Below are 17,444 nucleotides of genomic sequence, written 5' to 3'. Positions count from 1 at the left end.
CATTGTATGCCATTGCTGAGTCTATCATTACTAGGACCCCCTGGTCCTTATTCATCCTAGATTCCAACAGAGGTTCAACCCCTAGGGAATAGATTGTATTCATATTTTTGCCACCCAAATGCATTATTTTACATTTTTCTACAGTAAGCCTCATTTGCCATGTAGTTGCCCACCCCATTAATTTGTTCAGATCTTCTAGCAAGGTTTCCACATCCTGCGGAGAAGTTGCCACATCCTCCAGGTCCTTTATGAACAAATTAAACATGATTGGTCCTAGCATAGAACCCTGGGGGACCCCACTTCCCAACCCTGACAATTTTGAGTAGTCCCCATTTATCACTACCCTCTGAACTCGCCCTTGTAGCCAGTTTTCAATCCATGTACTCACTCTATGGTCCATGCCAACGGACCTTACTTTGTACAGTAAACGTTTATGGGGAACTGTATCAAATGCTTTTGAAAAATCCAGATACACCATGTCTACGTGCCTTTCTTTATCTAGATGGCAGCTCCCCTCCTCATGGAAGGTTCATAGATTGGTTTGGCAAGAATGATTCTTCATGAATCCATGCTGATTACTGCTAATGATACCCCTTTCTTTACTAAAATCTTGTATATAGTCCCTAATCATCCCCTCCAAAAGCTTGCATACTATTGATGTTAGGCTAACTGGTCTGTAATTCCCAGGGATGTATTTTAGCCCTTTTTAAAATATTAGTGCTACATTGGCTTTTCTCCAATCAGCTGCTATCATTCCAGTCAGTAGACTATCAGTAAAAATTAGGAACAATGGTCTGACAATTACTTGACTGAGTTTTCTAAGTACCCTCGGGTGCAAGCCATCTGGTCCCGGTGATTTATTATTGTTAAATCTATTTCTAATTCGGTCCTCTGTTAGCCATGAGGGTGCTTCCAGTGATGTGTCATGAGGACAAACACTGCAGTTTTGGTTACTGAAGCCCCCTGATTCCCTCGTGAAGACTGAGGAGAAGAATAAATTCAATACCTTCGCCATCTCCCCATACTTTGTATCCAGATGTCTTTCCTCATTCTTTATGGGGCCAATATGGGCTGTCCTCCTTTTTTTACTGTTTATATAGTTAAAGAATTTCTTTGGATTTTTCTTCTCTCCTCCGCTATGTGTCGTTCGTGTTCTTAACTGCCCTAATTGCACCCTTACATATCTTGTTGCATTTTTTGTAAATGGATAATTCCTCAGCCTTGTATTTTCTGAAGGCCTTCTCCTTTGCTTTTATATTTTTTGCATTGGAGTTAAGCCACCCAGGACTCTCCTTTCCTTTCCTCTCTCCTCCGTGTTCTTTGTTTCTAAGATTTTATGTCAATTTATATCTTCTAGCAAGGTTTGTAGTTTAGAGAAGTTGGCTCTTTTAAAATTCTGTGTCTTTGTGTTCACCTTCTGATTCCGATTTGTGTGATTTATACTGAAGCCAATTGACCTGTGATCACTGTTTCCTAAATTGCCCCATATGTCCACATTCATGATCAGGTCTGTATTGTTGGCAATCAGTAGATCTAGTAACACCTTGTTTCTAGTTGGTGCTTCTACCATCTGACCCATGAAATTGTCCTGCAAGACATTTAGGAACTGACAAGCCTTAGACAAATGTGTGAATCCCTCTATGTCTGGATAACTAAAATCCTCTGTTATGATGATGCTTCCCATCCTTGCTGCTAATCCAAATTGTGCTAGGTTAGGGGCAGTGGCTGTGCATCCATAAGGGCTCACGGGCGCCGCCCCCCTTCTCCTGCCACCCCCTAGCACCAATAGATAGATTCATGCAATGCATGAATCTATCTATGGCATCCGCTGCCGTGCCCTATTCAGGCCCCTTTTCGGGGGCACAGGATGCCTGAATTAAAGCAGAGGGGGTTGGTTTTGAAGTACCTGATTAGAGCCATAGGCAAATTGATGGTCACAGTGACTGTGTTTGATGGGCACAGTGGCTGGGTTTGAAGGCACAGTGGTGGTGATTGATGGCACAGTGGCTACGATTGAAGGTACATTGGGGCTAGAATTTATGTTTTTTTTCAGAATTGTTCAGTTTGTTTGCACCCCCCACAATTTTTTAGCACCAGCCGCCACTGGTTAGGAGGCCTATAGCATACTCCCAGTACTATTTTTCCCTTAGCTTCATCCCTTGGGAGCTCTACCCATAAGGATTCCATCTCCTCCTTGGCTCCCTTATTGATATCATCTCTCACATTCACTTGTACATTATTCTTGATATATATGCATACCCCTCCCCCTTTTTACCCTCTCTATCCCTGCAATAAAGAGAATACCTTTGAATGGTTGCCATCCAATCATGAGAGCTGTTGAACCAAGTTTCTGAAATTTCCACAAATTTGAAATCCTCCTTGTTCAACAGTATCTCTAGTTCACCCATCTTGTGTGCCAGGCTCCTGGTATTGGTGAACATGCCATGTAGTTTAGACCAGTCTAAACTTATTGGGTGTTCCGAGATTGCAAATAGGACTTGTTACTCTACTTACCTCAGGTCTCGGGTTTATGTGCTTTAGTCCACCTACCACTAATGCCCCCAATACTACCCTCTGTAATATGTTCATTGCTGACTATCTCTACCTCTTGACCCCCCGCCCCGTCGCCTAGTTTAAAAACCCCTCTAACTTTTCGGCCATCTTCACTCGCAGCAGATCTGCACCCTCCTCATTTAGGTGCAGTCTGTCTCCTCTATAGAACTGGTAACCGACTGAGATTCGGCCCAGTTCTCCAGTAACCCAAACCCCTCCTTACTACACCAGCTCCTCAGCCACTGGTGTACTGGTAGTATTCCTGAGAGTACTACCTTGGAGGTCCTTTAACTCAATTTAGCTCCTAAGTCCCTAAAATCGTTCTTTAGGACACTCCATCTGCCTCTGACTTTGTCATTGATGCCAGCGTGCACCATGACAGCCGGGTCTTCCCCAACCCCTCCCTGTAATCTCTCCGCCAGATCCGTGATGTGCCAAACCCGAGCACCCGGTTGACAACACACAGGCGCTTCAGGTCTTTGTCACAGATTGGCCTCTCTGTCCTTCTAAGAATTGAGTCCCCTACCACCAGAATCTGTCTATCCTTTCCCTTCGCTTCCCCCCCACTCTCACTGGAGGAGTTCTTCCCCTGACAGCTAGGAGAGTCCCTCAGCTCCAGCACGGCTAGTCCCTGACCGATTTTGTATATCATATATATGCAAGTCAAAATGTATTTAAAAAAATGTCTTGTCTTGCAAAATGCTCTCAAACCAAATTACTCTCAATCCAAGGTTTTGTTGTAGTAACTGACAATTATAATTAGTAAGATCAGCATGTGTGATGAAAATCGCCAGTCCTGGGAACTCTGGAAATTGTCCTAATAGCCTTGACAGCCTGGGGCACAGGTGGTATAATGCAATGGATCCAAGAACAGCCATGATCGGCTGTTCCTTGCTTCCTGCTTCCTGGCCCCTTCTTGGATCCATTGCATTATACCATCTGTGCCCCAGGCTGTCAAGGCTATTAGGATGATTTCCAGAGTTCCTACTTGTTTTTTATTAAATCTATGATTAATACTGCACTCAGTCTGGCGCCCCTCTGTTTTTATAGCTTACAGATCTGGCAGTATACAGTATGATAGTAAGAGATCTGCCCAGGTTCCCAGGACAGTATGTATTAGCAGCTAATGTTGGCACAGGTGATATGTAGCATGTGGAGATAGAGCCTTTTATATACAGGCATTTTATGCACGCGAACAAGTTTAACTCTCCATATGGTTCAATGTGAATATAATAATGTAATAAAATAATGTATGGTAATATGAAGCACTTTTTGTTGCAAAGTTTATTTATGCAGAACATTAGATTTAAATGCAGGCTTCCCTACACTGGCACAAAAAAGTCTCTGGAACCACAACTGGTACTAAGCAATTTGTTTACAGGGGGTCCCCGAGTTGCGAACGGGTTAGGGACTGCCTGTTTGTTTCTAAATCAGATTTGTTCGTAATTCGGAGAATGGCTTTTCCACTGTTTTCCGATGTGTCCGCTGGCGCCACCTGCCGTTCGTAAGTAGGAGTTGTTTGCAAGTCGGAGGTTCGTAACTCAGAGATGGGGGGGGGGGGGGGGGGTGATTTCCATAAAGCTGCTGTGGCACTTTTCTGCACCAAATACAAAATAAAATACAGACAGTTAGTATCTAATGAAAGTGGAGCTAATTAACACCAATTCTCTTTTGGTCTACAGAGACAGCTTTTGCATAAGTGTCTCGCATGCATTGTAAAAGTGGCGCAACATGTACCAAATTCAAGAAGTACAATTTCTAGACAGGTACATGAATTTGGCACATTCTGCTTCACTTTTAGAACATGCGAGACACTTTCGCAAAATCTGTCTGTCAGTCCTTATGAATTCCAGGTATTGTACTGTATATGGCCAGCTTAAAGGAAAAGTTCATCATTGGGAACATGTTACATGTTCCCCCCATTTTTAGGGTGGAACATATAACATGTTCCCAATGTTGCAGCCACTGCTCGATCCCCCCTTCCCTGTGACAGCAGTACGGGGAGAAGTTTCCATACTAGCTGTCACTTTTTTAAATCAGCACTGCCGTGCGGGGCTCCGCCCCCATGGCAGTGTCATTCATCCACACAGCTCTATGTGTGAATGAACTACAATCCCTGACACCCTTTGCAGCTGTCGGCTTGTATTTCAGGATGAACGGGCACACAGTTACACTGACAGATCTGCAGGAGACCCGCATGGCACCAGTAATCTGTTGATCGTTGGTGCAATGCTTTATAGGCTCCAATAAATAAATAAATGCAAATTTTTTCCACCTAAAAAAAATGTGCTTTTTTTTAAATTAACTTATCGTTTTAAATGTTTCCAATCATTGCTGTGTTTCCATTAGTTCAAGTAACAAACCCCAAATGTTTTGACCTTTTTTCTTTGTTTGCGTTTGCTTATTTACCTACTTCTTGCTTTCTCAGTTTCTACAAAAGCACGGAAATGATGCAGCCAAAGCAAAATATGAGGCGTATGTTCCTGTGTATTTCTACAGACCCACACATCTAGACTGCCAGTAAGCAAACTGATCCAGTGACTTTATGAACTTCCCATCTGCTGTCAAGCAGAACATTCACAATATCTTATCATTCACTTATTTCCTTATCTTACTACTTTTTCTCTAGCTTCTATTACTCTTTTGGTTTTCCTGTTATCATTTGATAGTTACATTATTGTTAATGTTTTTCTCATAGGTTAACTTTTCCTTGTTTACAGAGTGTTGCGAGAGCAGTGGATACGCGCTAAATATGAACGTAAAGAATTCATGAAAAAGGAAAGTTCAGATGGTCTTATCAAAGGTAAGAAGGCATGGGGGAGTGGAGTTGGATAAACCGCAAATACACATAGATAGTATACTAAAATTTATTGTGATTGTGAAGAACATTATGTATTTCTCCTGGAAGGTGTGATGATGAAAATATCATTAGCAAAACCAAAGAATGATATTTCAGAAATGTCATGAATTGAACATGCCATAGGATCATTTTCTTTTTTATTTTACTGTTATGTTTATCAAATTTTTTTTTTTTTTTTTTGCATAATAAAATTTTATTGAAAAATGTGGCACTATGACAGTAATAATAACACTTACTAACATTTAAATTGGTAAGATATAACCTCCACAAATTAATAGTGACAACATACAATCTTATCCCTCAGCAACTGCATAACACAAAATAGAATAGTTGTACAATGACAAAGTGTTTAGGGCCATCTTTTTCCAGTTAAGAGAGACCCCCCCCCCCCCAAAAAAACAACAAAAAAAGGGAAAAAACAAACGGCGGCTGACGTCTCCGATGGGGGAGGGGGGGGGGGGGGTTGGGTTCGACCAGGGATAACTTGTGAAAAAACATGTTATTCCATGGTGTTTTAACTGTGAAGGTCAAGCAAACATGACTTTTGAACACAAGATACCAATATCTATTAATCTTAAGCTGGCCATACACCATACAATTTTCTTATTCAGTTTAGATTTCCCTTCAACTGTGTGGTACAAGGGCCTGTCTGATTGCACACAAATATAAGTGTTTAGATTTGACCTCATATTATATGGTATTAGTAAATCGAAAAGGAAATCTATAGAAGAAAATTGTATAATGTATAGCCAACATCATAAAAGGCAATAGCAGGGGAGAATCAAAAAACTCCACCCACAGAGTCCATTCTTCCCTAAACTTGGAGTAGTTTTGTTAGCTATAGCTACCATCTCCTCTGGGGACTCCAGCCATATTTAGTGTTAAATCAGGTTAGGGAGTCTCCAAACAAGACATTCAGATAGTAGATCCAAATCTTTGTAAAAGAATATTAGGTGCTTTATTCATACACTGCAGTGGAGAGACACAACACACACAAATATCCAGCTCTACCAGGCCGAATGAAGATAGAAAGAAGTGTCTCTGACTTACAAACATCAAATTTAACAATATATATTTATGACTATGCATTAGGTCTAGGCGTGTTATAGGTGTGACAGTATAGTTTAGTCCAATCAGCATTCATATCTTCTTAACAGTAAGGGAACAGTTAAGTAGGTGGTTACATCATGTAATTAGCAAAAAAAAAAAAGAGATTTCAGCAGTATCTAGTATTAAAATCCTTATCAGTAGTTTGTGTTGTAAAAGGTGTTCCTTAGTTTCGTTTCTCAGGAAACAAGCCATCTAAGAAGGAAAAAAACAAAGCAAGCATAATATAAATTCTTAAAGTGACAGTCTCTATATATCTATAGCTATATCTATCAACATTATTAGACCCCTATGATTCTAATCACTTGCCTGTAATTAAATATTTATTACATGTTATAGGACCAGCCATCTACAGTATATTCCGTATGCCTTATTCAGTAATATAACCTCTCACTGCACTTTATAGGGGTAGGCAGACATCTATTCTTTTTTAATCATGTAGGGCATTCTTAACAGATCTGGATGAGAATCACCTGACAATATGATAAAGCCAATGCCCTTTCACTATCTCCTTTCCTCTTTTTTCTAAGAAAAATAAAAGTTTGCCAGTAGTACACTTTCTATATTTAAGTGTTTATGTGAATGTAGACCTCTAGTGTCAAGAACCAATGCATGGAGGAATATGTTACTCACTCCAGGTGAAATCAATCAGCCAACTGTTGCTTTCACACTGTTTCATAAGATTTTGCGACCCGTCAGAATGTGTAACGGAAGTGACATTACGTTGTCGACATCTTGCTACACCCCGCACTCTCCCACAGTAAGGATAGAATGGGAAGGGGGCAAGCGGACATCTTGTTATACCCACTGTAGTTTTGCATTTTACACATATTTTTAACTGTAAACTGAGGTTATATAGTGAAATACAGTACTTAGAACTCTGTTTGACTGTTTACATGTTGAATTTTAAAAGCAACGGCAAGCTTGCTGATCTCACAGGTTTGCTAATCTGACAGAAGTTCACTGCTTTTAAAATTTGACATCTAAACTGTCAGGTGGAGTTCTAAGTACTGTTTTTCACTGTATAACCTCAGTTTACAGTTAAAAATAAGTGTAAAATGCAAAACTCCATGGGTGTAACAAGATGTCCGCTTTCCCCCTTCTCACTGTATCCTTACTGTCAGCGAGTGTGGGGTGTAGCAAAATGGCATTGACAAAACATCGCTTCTGTTATACATTCTGACGGGTTGCCAAATCAGACAAAACACACACAGGAAGGAATTTACTTTAAAATGAACTTGTCAAAACACAGACAATTCAAGCCGTTCATGAAAAAATAGGATTTTTATAACAGCTTACCTGTAAAATCATTTTCTTTGAAGTACATCATGGGACACAGAGCCATAGTAGTTACTATGTGGGTTATAGGCCACCTTCAGGTGATGGACACTGGCACACCCGTATGCCTCGTACACACGATCAAACAATCCGGTGGAAAAGTCCGGCGGACTCAAGTCCGCCAGACAATCCTGCCGTGTGTGGGCTCCGGCTGACTTTTTTTTACCCAAAAGTCCGGCGGACTAAGAAAGTATTTTTGCACTCCAATCTGTCTGCCGGACTCGCATTTCGGCGGACAATCCGGCCGTGTGTGTGCGAGTCCACCGCACTTTTGAAATGAATGGACTTTTCCGGCCCAGAGGAAAGTCCGCTCATTTTGAGCACGTCTCCAGGTAGCCGGGGCCAGCGAAGGAGGCGTCGCTGGCCCCGTCACCTGGTATGGACTTCGGCGTGGGGGTCCCCCCCAGGTCCATATCAGACCCTTATCCGAGCACGCTACCCGGCCGGCCAGGAAAGGGGGTGGGGACGAGCGAGCCGTACCAGGCCGCGTGCCCTCAACATGGGGGGTGCCTTGGGGAAGGGGGGGCCGTGCTGCCCCCCTACCCCAAAGCACCTTGTCCCCATGTTGATGAGGACAAGGGCCTCTTCCCGACAACCTTGGCCGTTGGGTGTCGGGGTCTGCGGGCAGGGGGCTTATCGGAATCCGGGAGCCCCCTTTAATAAGGGGGCCCCCGGATAGTGGCCCCCACCCTATGTGAATGAGTATGGGGTACAATGTACCCCTACCCATTCACCTGTGAAAAAAAATGTCAAAAAAAACACAACTGTTAAAAAAAAAAAAAAAACACAACACACAAGGGTTAAAATAGTTTATTGCACAGCTCCGGGGGTCTTCCCTCTTCGGGGATCTTCTCGCCGGACTCCTCCACAATCTTCTGCTAGCTCTTTTACTAGCGGAGGAGCCCGGCTTTCTTCTTCGCTGCCGCCCTCTTCTTCCGACTTCGGAAGTCACCCCCCCCATGTTGAGGACACGCGGCCTGGTACGGCTCAGGAGGGGGGGGGGCGCTCGCTCGTCCCCACCCCCTTTCCTGGCCGACCGGGTAGCGTGCTCGGATAAGGGTCTGATATGGACCTGGGGGGGACCCCCACGCCGATTTTTCGGTGTAGGGGTTCCCCTTTAAGTCCATACCAAGTGACGGGGCCAGCGACGCCTCCTTCGCTGGCCCCGGCTACCTGGAGACGCGCTCAAAATGAGCGGACTTTCCTCCGCGTGTGTGGGAGAGTCCGTTCATTTCAAAAGTACGGCGGATAGTCCGGCGGACTTAGTACACCATATTAGTCCGCTGAAAAAGTGCCGTGTGTGGGCAAGTAGCTCGTTCGGAAAGTCCGGCGGACAGTCCGCCAGACTAAGTCCGCCGGATAGTCTGCTACGTGTGTATGTGGCATAAGACAGGAAGTCCACTCCCTATATAACCCCTCCCACTACTGGGAGTACCTCAGTTTTTGTAGAAAAGCAATACACGTGTATACCAGAAAGAAGGGAAGGACCTCTGTGTCCCGTGATGTAATTCATAGAAAAGGATTTTACAGGCAAGCTGTTATAAAAATCCTATTTTCTTATCGTACATCACGGGACACAGAGCCATAGTAGTTACTATGTGGGATATGCCATAGCAATGCCAACTGAAGGCAGGGAGACACAACAAAAGTAGGGCACCATGAGACGAGGTCTTTAACATCTACTTGATAGAATCTGGTAAATGTATGGACTGAAGACCAAGTTGCGGCCTTGCAGATTTGAGCCGTGGAGGTTTGGTGATGCACTGCCCAGGAAGCACTGGTGGAGTGTGCTTTAAAATTAAAAAGTAGAACTTTCCTCTTTAAACCATAAGCTTGAACAATCACTTGTCAAATCCATTTAGAAATAGTATATTTCAATGCTGCCTGTCTTCTTTCAGGACCTCCAGGCAGCACAAACAAATCATCTGTTTTTCGAATCTGAGCAGTTGTCCTTAAATAGATTTTGACTTCAAGAGAATGTAGTGACTTCTCTTCCGCAGAACGATGTTCTGGGAAAAATTAAGGTAGAACAATATCCTGGTTTAAATGAAAACCTGACACTACCTTCGGTATAAAATTAGGATGGGGACGCAATACAACCTTATCCTTGTGAATAATTAATTAATTATGGCTCTTTGCAAGAAAGAGCAGCCAACTCTGATACCCTTCTGGCAGAAGATATGGCTACCAGAAAAACTAGTTTACTTGGCAAAAGGACCAAGGGAATATGTTGTATCGGCTCAAAAGCCTGCTTCTGTAATGTCGACAGGACTAAATTCAAGTCCCAAGGATTCAGGGGTGACCTAACCGGAGGATTAGGCCGCGTTACCCCTGAATAAAGCTACGAACCAAAGAGTGTAAAGCAAGTGGTCGCTGAAATAATACCAATAAGGCCGAAACCTGGCCCTTGATAGTACTCAAGAGCAGCTTTATTTCTAATCCCATCTGTAGAAAGTCAAGGGTTCTACCTATGATATACTTCCTGGGGTGCCAACCCCTGGATTCACGCCAGGAGACGTATGTCCTCTAGACTCTATAATATATGGATCTGGAGGCTGGGTTCCTTGCATTAACCAGAGTAGACATCAGTGAACCTGACAGCCCACACTTCACAATGTGGGTTTCAATAGCCAAACCGTTAAATGCAGTGTTTGTAAAGTAGGATGAAATACCGGACCTTGCGAGAGATGGTCTTGCCATGGCGGTAGGGTCTATGGGTCCCCTACCACCATCTTTACAATCGCTGCATACCAAGATCTCCTGGGCCACAAGAATCCCCAACTTCCCTTCCTGCTTGATCCTGCAAAGAAGTTGTGGACGCAGGTAGAATAGGAGGGAATGCATAAATCAGTGAGAACCGATTCCAGGGGAATAACAAGGCACCTGTTCAACATGCTAGCGGATCCTTTGCTCTTGACACAAAGTTGTCGATTTCTTTGTTGAACCTGGATGCAAACAGATCTATGTCTGGGATCCCCCATCTTTGACATATTGACAGGAAGATATCGGGGTGAAGGAACCATTCTCCCGGGAACAACTGCTGGCGACTCAAGTAGTCCGCCTGCCAATTTTCTCTTCCTAGAATGAAGACTGCCGATAGGCAAAGTACATTGTTTCTGCCCAAGATAGGATATAATTCACCTCTCTCTGGGTCACACAACTTCTTGTGCCCCCTTGATGATTAATATAGGCCGTTGCTGTGGCATTGTCGGATTGAATCCTGGCAGGACAATTTCGTAAACTGAACGTTCAGGCCCTCAGGACCAAGTGCTCTGCCTGAACTTCTAGAATGTTAATGGGCAAGGCCATTTCTGATCTGGGCCACTTCTCTTGGACAGTTGCCTCTTCCAGGACTGCTCCCCAACCCAAAAAAGGTTGGCATATGTTGTTACCACTTCCCAGATAACTGAAGGAAGGATTTTCCCCTTTCCAGATTTTTGGTTATTAACCATAAACCTTTGAAATCAGACACATTGGAAAATCTAGAGCTTGAACTCTTTTGTTCCAAGCCAATAGGATACTGTTTTGCAGCGGTCTCGAATAAAACTGAGCATAAGGAATGTACTCAAATGAAGCCACCATCTTTGCCAACAACCTCATGCAAAGCTGAATAGAAGAATTCCTCTTGCTTCGACCACCTGAATCAATTCCTTTATGGCGCTGATCTTTGCCTGGTGCAGGAATACCCTTTTCTGGGTGTATCTATGATCAGACCCAAGTATTTTAGCCTTCTTCATGGTTTTAAGGAAGATTTCTTCTAGGTTGAGAATCCAACCTAGGTATTCCAGGTAGTTGAATCTGGTGACCATACTTTGTTCTAAGCGGGCTACCGACTGGTCTATCAAGAACAGATCGTCAAGGTAAGCTATAATCGTTATACCTTGGGTCCTTAAAGTGGTTGTAAACCCTCGCCCCACAACTTTGTCCCATGTAAATCAGCATAAAAAACCCTAATGAACACTGCTTGTAGATATCTCCTTACTTTCTTAGTATTGTTGTAATCCTTTTTGCTCTTTAGAAAAACATCACTGAGCATGCCCAGATCTCCCTTGATTTACGGCACACTCTCTATGTCTTATCTATCTGTTATCAGGACTTCCTATGGCACAGCACTGAACTCGAAGCAGGCTGCTAATCACTCAGAGCTTCCTTCTACACACCATGTGACCATGTGACATGACATACAGTGTAAACCATGGAATGGGACAACAGTACTGCAGTCTTATCAGCTGAAGCTGATAGGACTCATACCGGCAAACATTAGGTAATCAGCACAAGTAAATAATATGAAATAAAACAAGTCAGCTATGTACAGGGAAGCAGGGTTGCCATAGAAACATTGGATTGAGAAGGAGGCTTGGTTAACAGTACAGGAAGTGCTCAATGTAAGGGCGGAAATACACTCCACCGTGGACTCAGAAAACAATACTTAAGATGGCGCTGCCTAGCCCCTGGAAACAAGTTTTTTAAAGTTTCTTTAACCACTTCAATACAGGGCACTTAAAGACCTTCCTGCCCAGACCAATTTTGAGCTTTCAGCGCTGTCGCACTTTGAGTGACAATTGCGCGGTCATGCTACACCGTACCCAAATGAAATTTTTATCATTTTTTCCCCACAAATAGAGCTTTCCTTTTTGTGGTATTTGATCACCTCTACAGTTTTTATTTTTTGCGCTACAAATAAAAAAATACCGAGAATTTTGGAAAAAAAAAAGTTTTTTTTGTTTCAGTTTCAAAACTTTGTAAATAAGTACGTTTTCTCCTTCACTGATGGGCACTGATGGGGCTACACTGATGGGCACTGATAAGGCGGCACTGATAGGCACCAATGATGTGGAACCAATGAAGTGGCACTGATGAGGTGGCATTGATGGACACTGATATGTGGCACTGATAGGCGGCACTGATGGGCGACACGGATGGGTGGCACTGATGGTCGACACGGATGGGCACTGATAGGTGGCACAAATTGGCACTGATAGCTGGCACGGATTGGCATGGATGGGCGGCACAGATGGGCATGGATAGGCGGCACAGATGGGCACGGATGGGCACTGATAGGCGGCACAGGTGGGCACTGATAGGCGGAACAGGTGGGCACTGATAGGCAGCACAGGAGGGCACTCATAGGCGGCATTGGTGTTATACTGTACTAATGGATGCCAATCAGTGCCGAACAATAATGCATGCCAATCAGTGATGCCCATTGTGGGCACTGATTGGCATCCATTATGGCACTGACTGGCATCCCTGGTGGTCTAGGGAGGATTACCGTTTGCTGGGCATCCCTGGTGGTCTGGTGGCGTCCCTGGTGGTCCAGTGTGGGCATCCTCGGGGGGGCTGTGTTGATAATCGATCAGCACAGACCCCCCTGTCAGAGGAGCAGCCGATCGGCTCTCCTCTACTCGCATCTGACAGACTCGCCAATCACAGAGCAGGCCGCTTGTGCACGGGACGACGTCAATAGATGTAGTCCCGGCAAAGGAGGTCCGCGCTGTAGCCGTCATTTGGCTATAGTGCGAATCTCTACTGGTTAAACTGGTCTCTCAATGATTAACCAATTACTGTCAGCGCAGGCTGAGATACTCAATCTGCGAGAGAAAAAAGTGTGTATTTTTTTTTTTTTTTATAGGATTTCCAACTTTTTATCCATTGGATCCCTAAGCATTTGAGCATTGTCTGCCTGACAAGTCAAACTCTTATTCACAGAGGATATAGCAGCGTTAATTGCTTTTAGTGAATTTTCTCCTCCATAGGATAAAGTGTGAAAAAACTTTTTAGGAAGCAAAAAAAATGCTTATCTGGGTGATCCACTCAGATACAAAAAAGCTTTTCTAGCAATAAATGGACAGGAAAGGCATGCACAGATTAAGGAGGCTTTAGCGAACCCAAACACTCAGTTAAGGGTACATAAATGTGAAGCGGACCATTCAGTAAGAAATTACACCATCAATCTTATAGATTGTGAAAGTTGATCCCCCCGCATACCATGGTCCCCTGAGGGAATTCATCTTCTGCCACCCCTAGTTCCTCAGTTTGAGGGTCCTGGGTAATGGAAGAGAAGCTGCCATATTTGTCCCACACTGGGATGCGATTAAAGCCACTGACCTTTTTTTTTTCTCAATCCTATTATGGCTGAGGAAAAAATACCTTTTTAGTAACATAAACAGGGGATGCAGTGTTGAAAACAGTTGCAAACATTTCATGGCCCCGATGCTCACTCTGACCAGCCACCCCCTCTCAGGAGAGGGTACCATTGTAAAGATGAATAGGCTTTCCAGCACTTGAGGGAGACCCTTTTATCCCTTTTTTGGGGGTGTTTCAACCCCCCCTTCTGACCTTAGCCGGATGCACAAAAGCAGAAGAAATCGCATTCCACTGCTTAAGTAATAGTCCAGCAACTGCTGCTGCTATTAACGCTCAGCCTGATGCTTTTAATAAATGTGTCAGGGAATGCCTGTGTCACCAACCTCTTATATGCCCCTTTTTTGCTATTGCGTCCCTCCGACATCTGCAGCCAGCAAAAACTGAGCTTTTAAACATACTCCCACGCTGGATGTTGGAGGACGGCAATGCCGCGCTAAGCCCTGTCCCTTACATCACATCTCGGCCCCTCCCTCTATTTTCAAAATAGGGTTTTCACATGCAAGCGTGGTGCCTTGAATCTCATGGGATCAGCGTGTGTGTGTGGAGGGGGAGTGGTGAGGAGGAGACCTGTAACAAGCGGGGCGGTGAAAAAATGGAGCGGCATCACTGATCGTTTTTGGCCTCCCCCTTGCAGGAAGAGGGGGAGAGGTTTTTCCAGATGGGGGGTGTTTCATGGAAGAAAATCCTCCCCATCTTACTGGAGGTCTGAGCTGCTCGCTGAAGGGAAGCCTGCTGCTTCTGTGACACAGCGGGATGTTTGAGGAATGCATGACAAGGTACGTGCTCTATATAGCCCCCAGTGGTAACTTAGGCATGATAACATTTAGGAGCCTCCACCTACCTTTCCCGCCGCAGGGTTTTCTGTGGTAAAAATCCACAGACCCAATCTTCACCTCTCAATGTTACAAAACCTTCAGGAACCAGGGACCCTCGGGGAACCCACACTCCTGGACCCATAAAACACCTCACCAGAAATAACTGTATTGCTGAAAAAAACCAAAGCTTTGGATCCCGGGGTCCAACTCTCTTAAAAAGAGAAGAGTTACAGGCAAAACCTTGTTTCTTCCGCCACGAGGCCCGGTTACCATTCAATTTTAGCTTGAAAAGACACTTTGAATGGATCTGGCTGCATAGCTGGCCCCAGCAAGTATTGCTCTAGTGGAGCTCAGCACAGCACATCTTTAATTGTGACCAACACCTTAGACACTGGCAAAAAAAACTGAGGTACTCCCTGTAGTGGGAGGTGTTATATAGGAAGTGGACTTCCTGTCTTAGGGTGTGCCAGTGTCCATCACCTGAAGGCAGCCTATAACCCACATAGTAACTACTATGGCCCTGTGTCCCGTGATGTACGATAAGAAAATGCAAAAGCACATGTTACCTTAAGGGTGTATGCAAATCTTGCCTCTTACTCACTTTCCTGTTTCTGTCTGTGTTTGGGGCCGCACACCTGCATAGCTGTGAATTCAGGAGCAGCGGCTGTGTCCATGCAGCCACTGCATCACAGTTAACATAAATGGGACTGTCTGCACAGGGATGCACGGAACATCTGCCAATGTGAATGAGGCCTTTATGTAATGAACTGCCTCATTGACAAGTCCACAAGATGGATTTTTATATGCGCTCAAGATATACAGGCATACCCCACTTTTAAGTACACAATGGGGTTTATTTACTAAAGCTGAAAAGTGCAAAACCAGGCTCACTTCTGCATAGAAACCAATGAGCTTCCGGGTTTTATTACCAAAGCTTAATTGAGCAAGCTGGGGTTAGAATCTCATTGGTTTCTATGCAGAAGTGAGCCTGATTTTGCACTTTCCAGCTTTAGTAAATAAACCTCATTGTGTACTTAAAAGTGGGGTATTCCTGTATACCCCCCTTGATTGCTCCTGTTGTACTGCTGCTTCACATGTGACTTGACAAATCTGCGTATACATTTCTGAATCCCCTTAGGTCTGTTCTCACACACAAGTGCTCCGGCACACAATAGTGTTCTCAGTGATTGGTCAGTCTGGGATTACAGATTTTTATACCTTTCTCTGTTGGTGGCCTGGTATGTCCTGATATTTGCTGCCACAAAGTCAATGGGGTCAATTTACTAAAGGAAAATTATCCCCAGAGCTGAGTGGGTATGGTGAAATTTCATTTTGCAAACAATAACTATGCTTGATTATGATCGAATGATGGAAGACCTTCCCCTCATTCACTAGTCTGGGGAAACTTCCCTTACAAAGTGAACACTCGGGGTTGATTTACTCAAATTTGAGCACTCAGAATCTGGTGCAGCTTTGCTTGGTAGCCAATCAGCTTCTAACTTCAGCTTGTTCAGGTAAACTTTGACAACAAAACCTGGAAACTGTTTGGTTTCTATGCACCAGACTTTGCACCGTCCAGTTTTAGTAAATCCCCCTCCCTCATTTGCCTGTAGTAAATCAACCCCTCTGTCCCCACTTTTTTGTTGGGTTTAAGTTTCAGCTTGTTGGATTGACTTTTTATGACCTTCTGGCTTGTCTCTTGACTGTTCACTCATTCATGTGCACTCTGCTGGCTAGACTTTAAGCTTGAACTTGAGTGTACTACATGCAGGGCAGCCATCAGAAATGGGGCCCCTTACACAGCTTTATGCCTGGGCCCTCCGGGGCCCAGGCCCCCAACATTCTCCAGGGCACGCCCACTCGTTGTCCCACTGAATCGGCCCACTGACCATCCCACCGAGTTCTTTGGTGTGCCCACTTTTATTTTAACACTCTTACACCTAGTCAGCCTAAGACCCCTTTCACACTGCTGGCATTTTTCAGGTGCTACATCTCTAAAAATAGCACCTGCATAGCGCCTGTAAAAAGCGGCTCCATTCACTCCAGTATGAAAGCCCGAGCGCTTTCACACTGGACCGGTGCGCTGGCAGGGCAGAAAAAGTCATACCAGCAGCTTCTTTGGAGTGGTGAAGGAGCGGTGAACTCACCGCTCCTCCACCGCTTATCCCCATTGAAATCAATGGGTAAGCGCTGCGATACCACCAGCAAAATGCAGCTCCGGATCGCTGATGACGGTGGCGGCACAGTGTGAAAGGGGTCTTAGGGTGTCCCATTCAAGAAGGAGATAAACAGCACATGGGGAAACAGTCAGCAGGACACATTAAATTGCGACTTATCCTCCATGCTGCACTCTCCGATCTGTTTTTGGTGTCCATGTCCATGTGTACTATCGATGAGCTTGCCACAAATCCTTAGGCTCTGCCTCCGCAGGGATGGATAAGCAGAAAACATTAGCCGCTGTGAGTTTAATCTCAGCAAGCTTTCTTTTTCTTTCCCCCCTCTCCTCTCTCCAATAGCACACCGATAATTAGGGGGGTGGGGTTTGGCGAACATTACATTAGTGATCTCTTCATGTTTCCTCTCTCCTCCTCAGCTGATATGGGGTGCTGATGAGGCGATCTCCT

At 44.4% G+C, this 17,444-nt stretch overlaps 1 protein-coding gene across 1 annotated transcript in view; it reads left to right on the top strand.

Moving 5' to 3' along the window:
• The window catches only part of LOC143927887 (arf-GAP with dual PH domain-containing protein 1-like), a 77,434-nt gene that overhangs the window by 21,407 nt on the left and 38,583 nt on the right, over positions 1-17,444 (top strand). Inside the window, exons 3-4 of the mRNA XM_077452331.1 lie at positions 4,982-5,073; positions 5,274-5,356. Of these exons, the coding sequence (XP_077308457.1) occupies positions 4,982-5,073; positions 5,274-5,356 (175 nt within the window). The remainder of the gene's footprint in view (positions 1-4,981; positions 5,074-5,273; positions 5,357-17,444) is intronic.

The sequence above is a fragment of the Lithobates pipiens genome, unplaced genomic scaffold (assembly GCF_037356315.1).
Source record: "Lithobates pipiens isolate NorthernLeopardFrog02 unplaced genomic scaffold, aLitPip1_a1.2 Scaffold_23, whole genome shotgun sequence".
NCBI lineage: Eukaryota > Metazoa > Chordata > Amphibia > Anura > Ranidae > Lithobates > Lithobates pipiens.
This window is presented reverse-complemented; position numbering and strand designations above follow the sequence as displayed.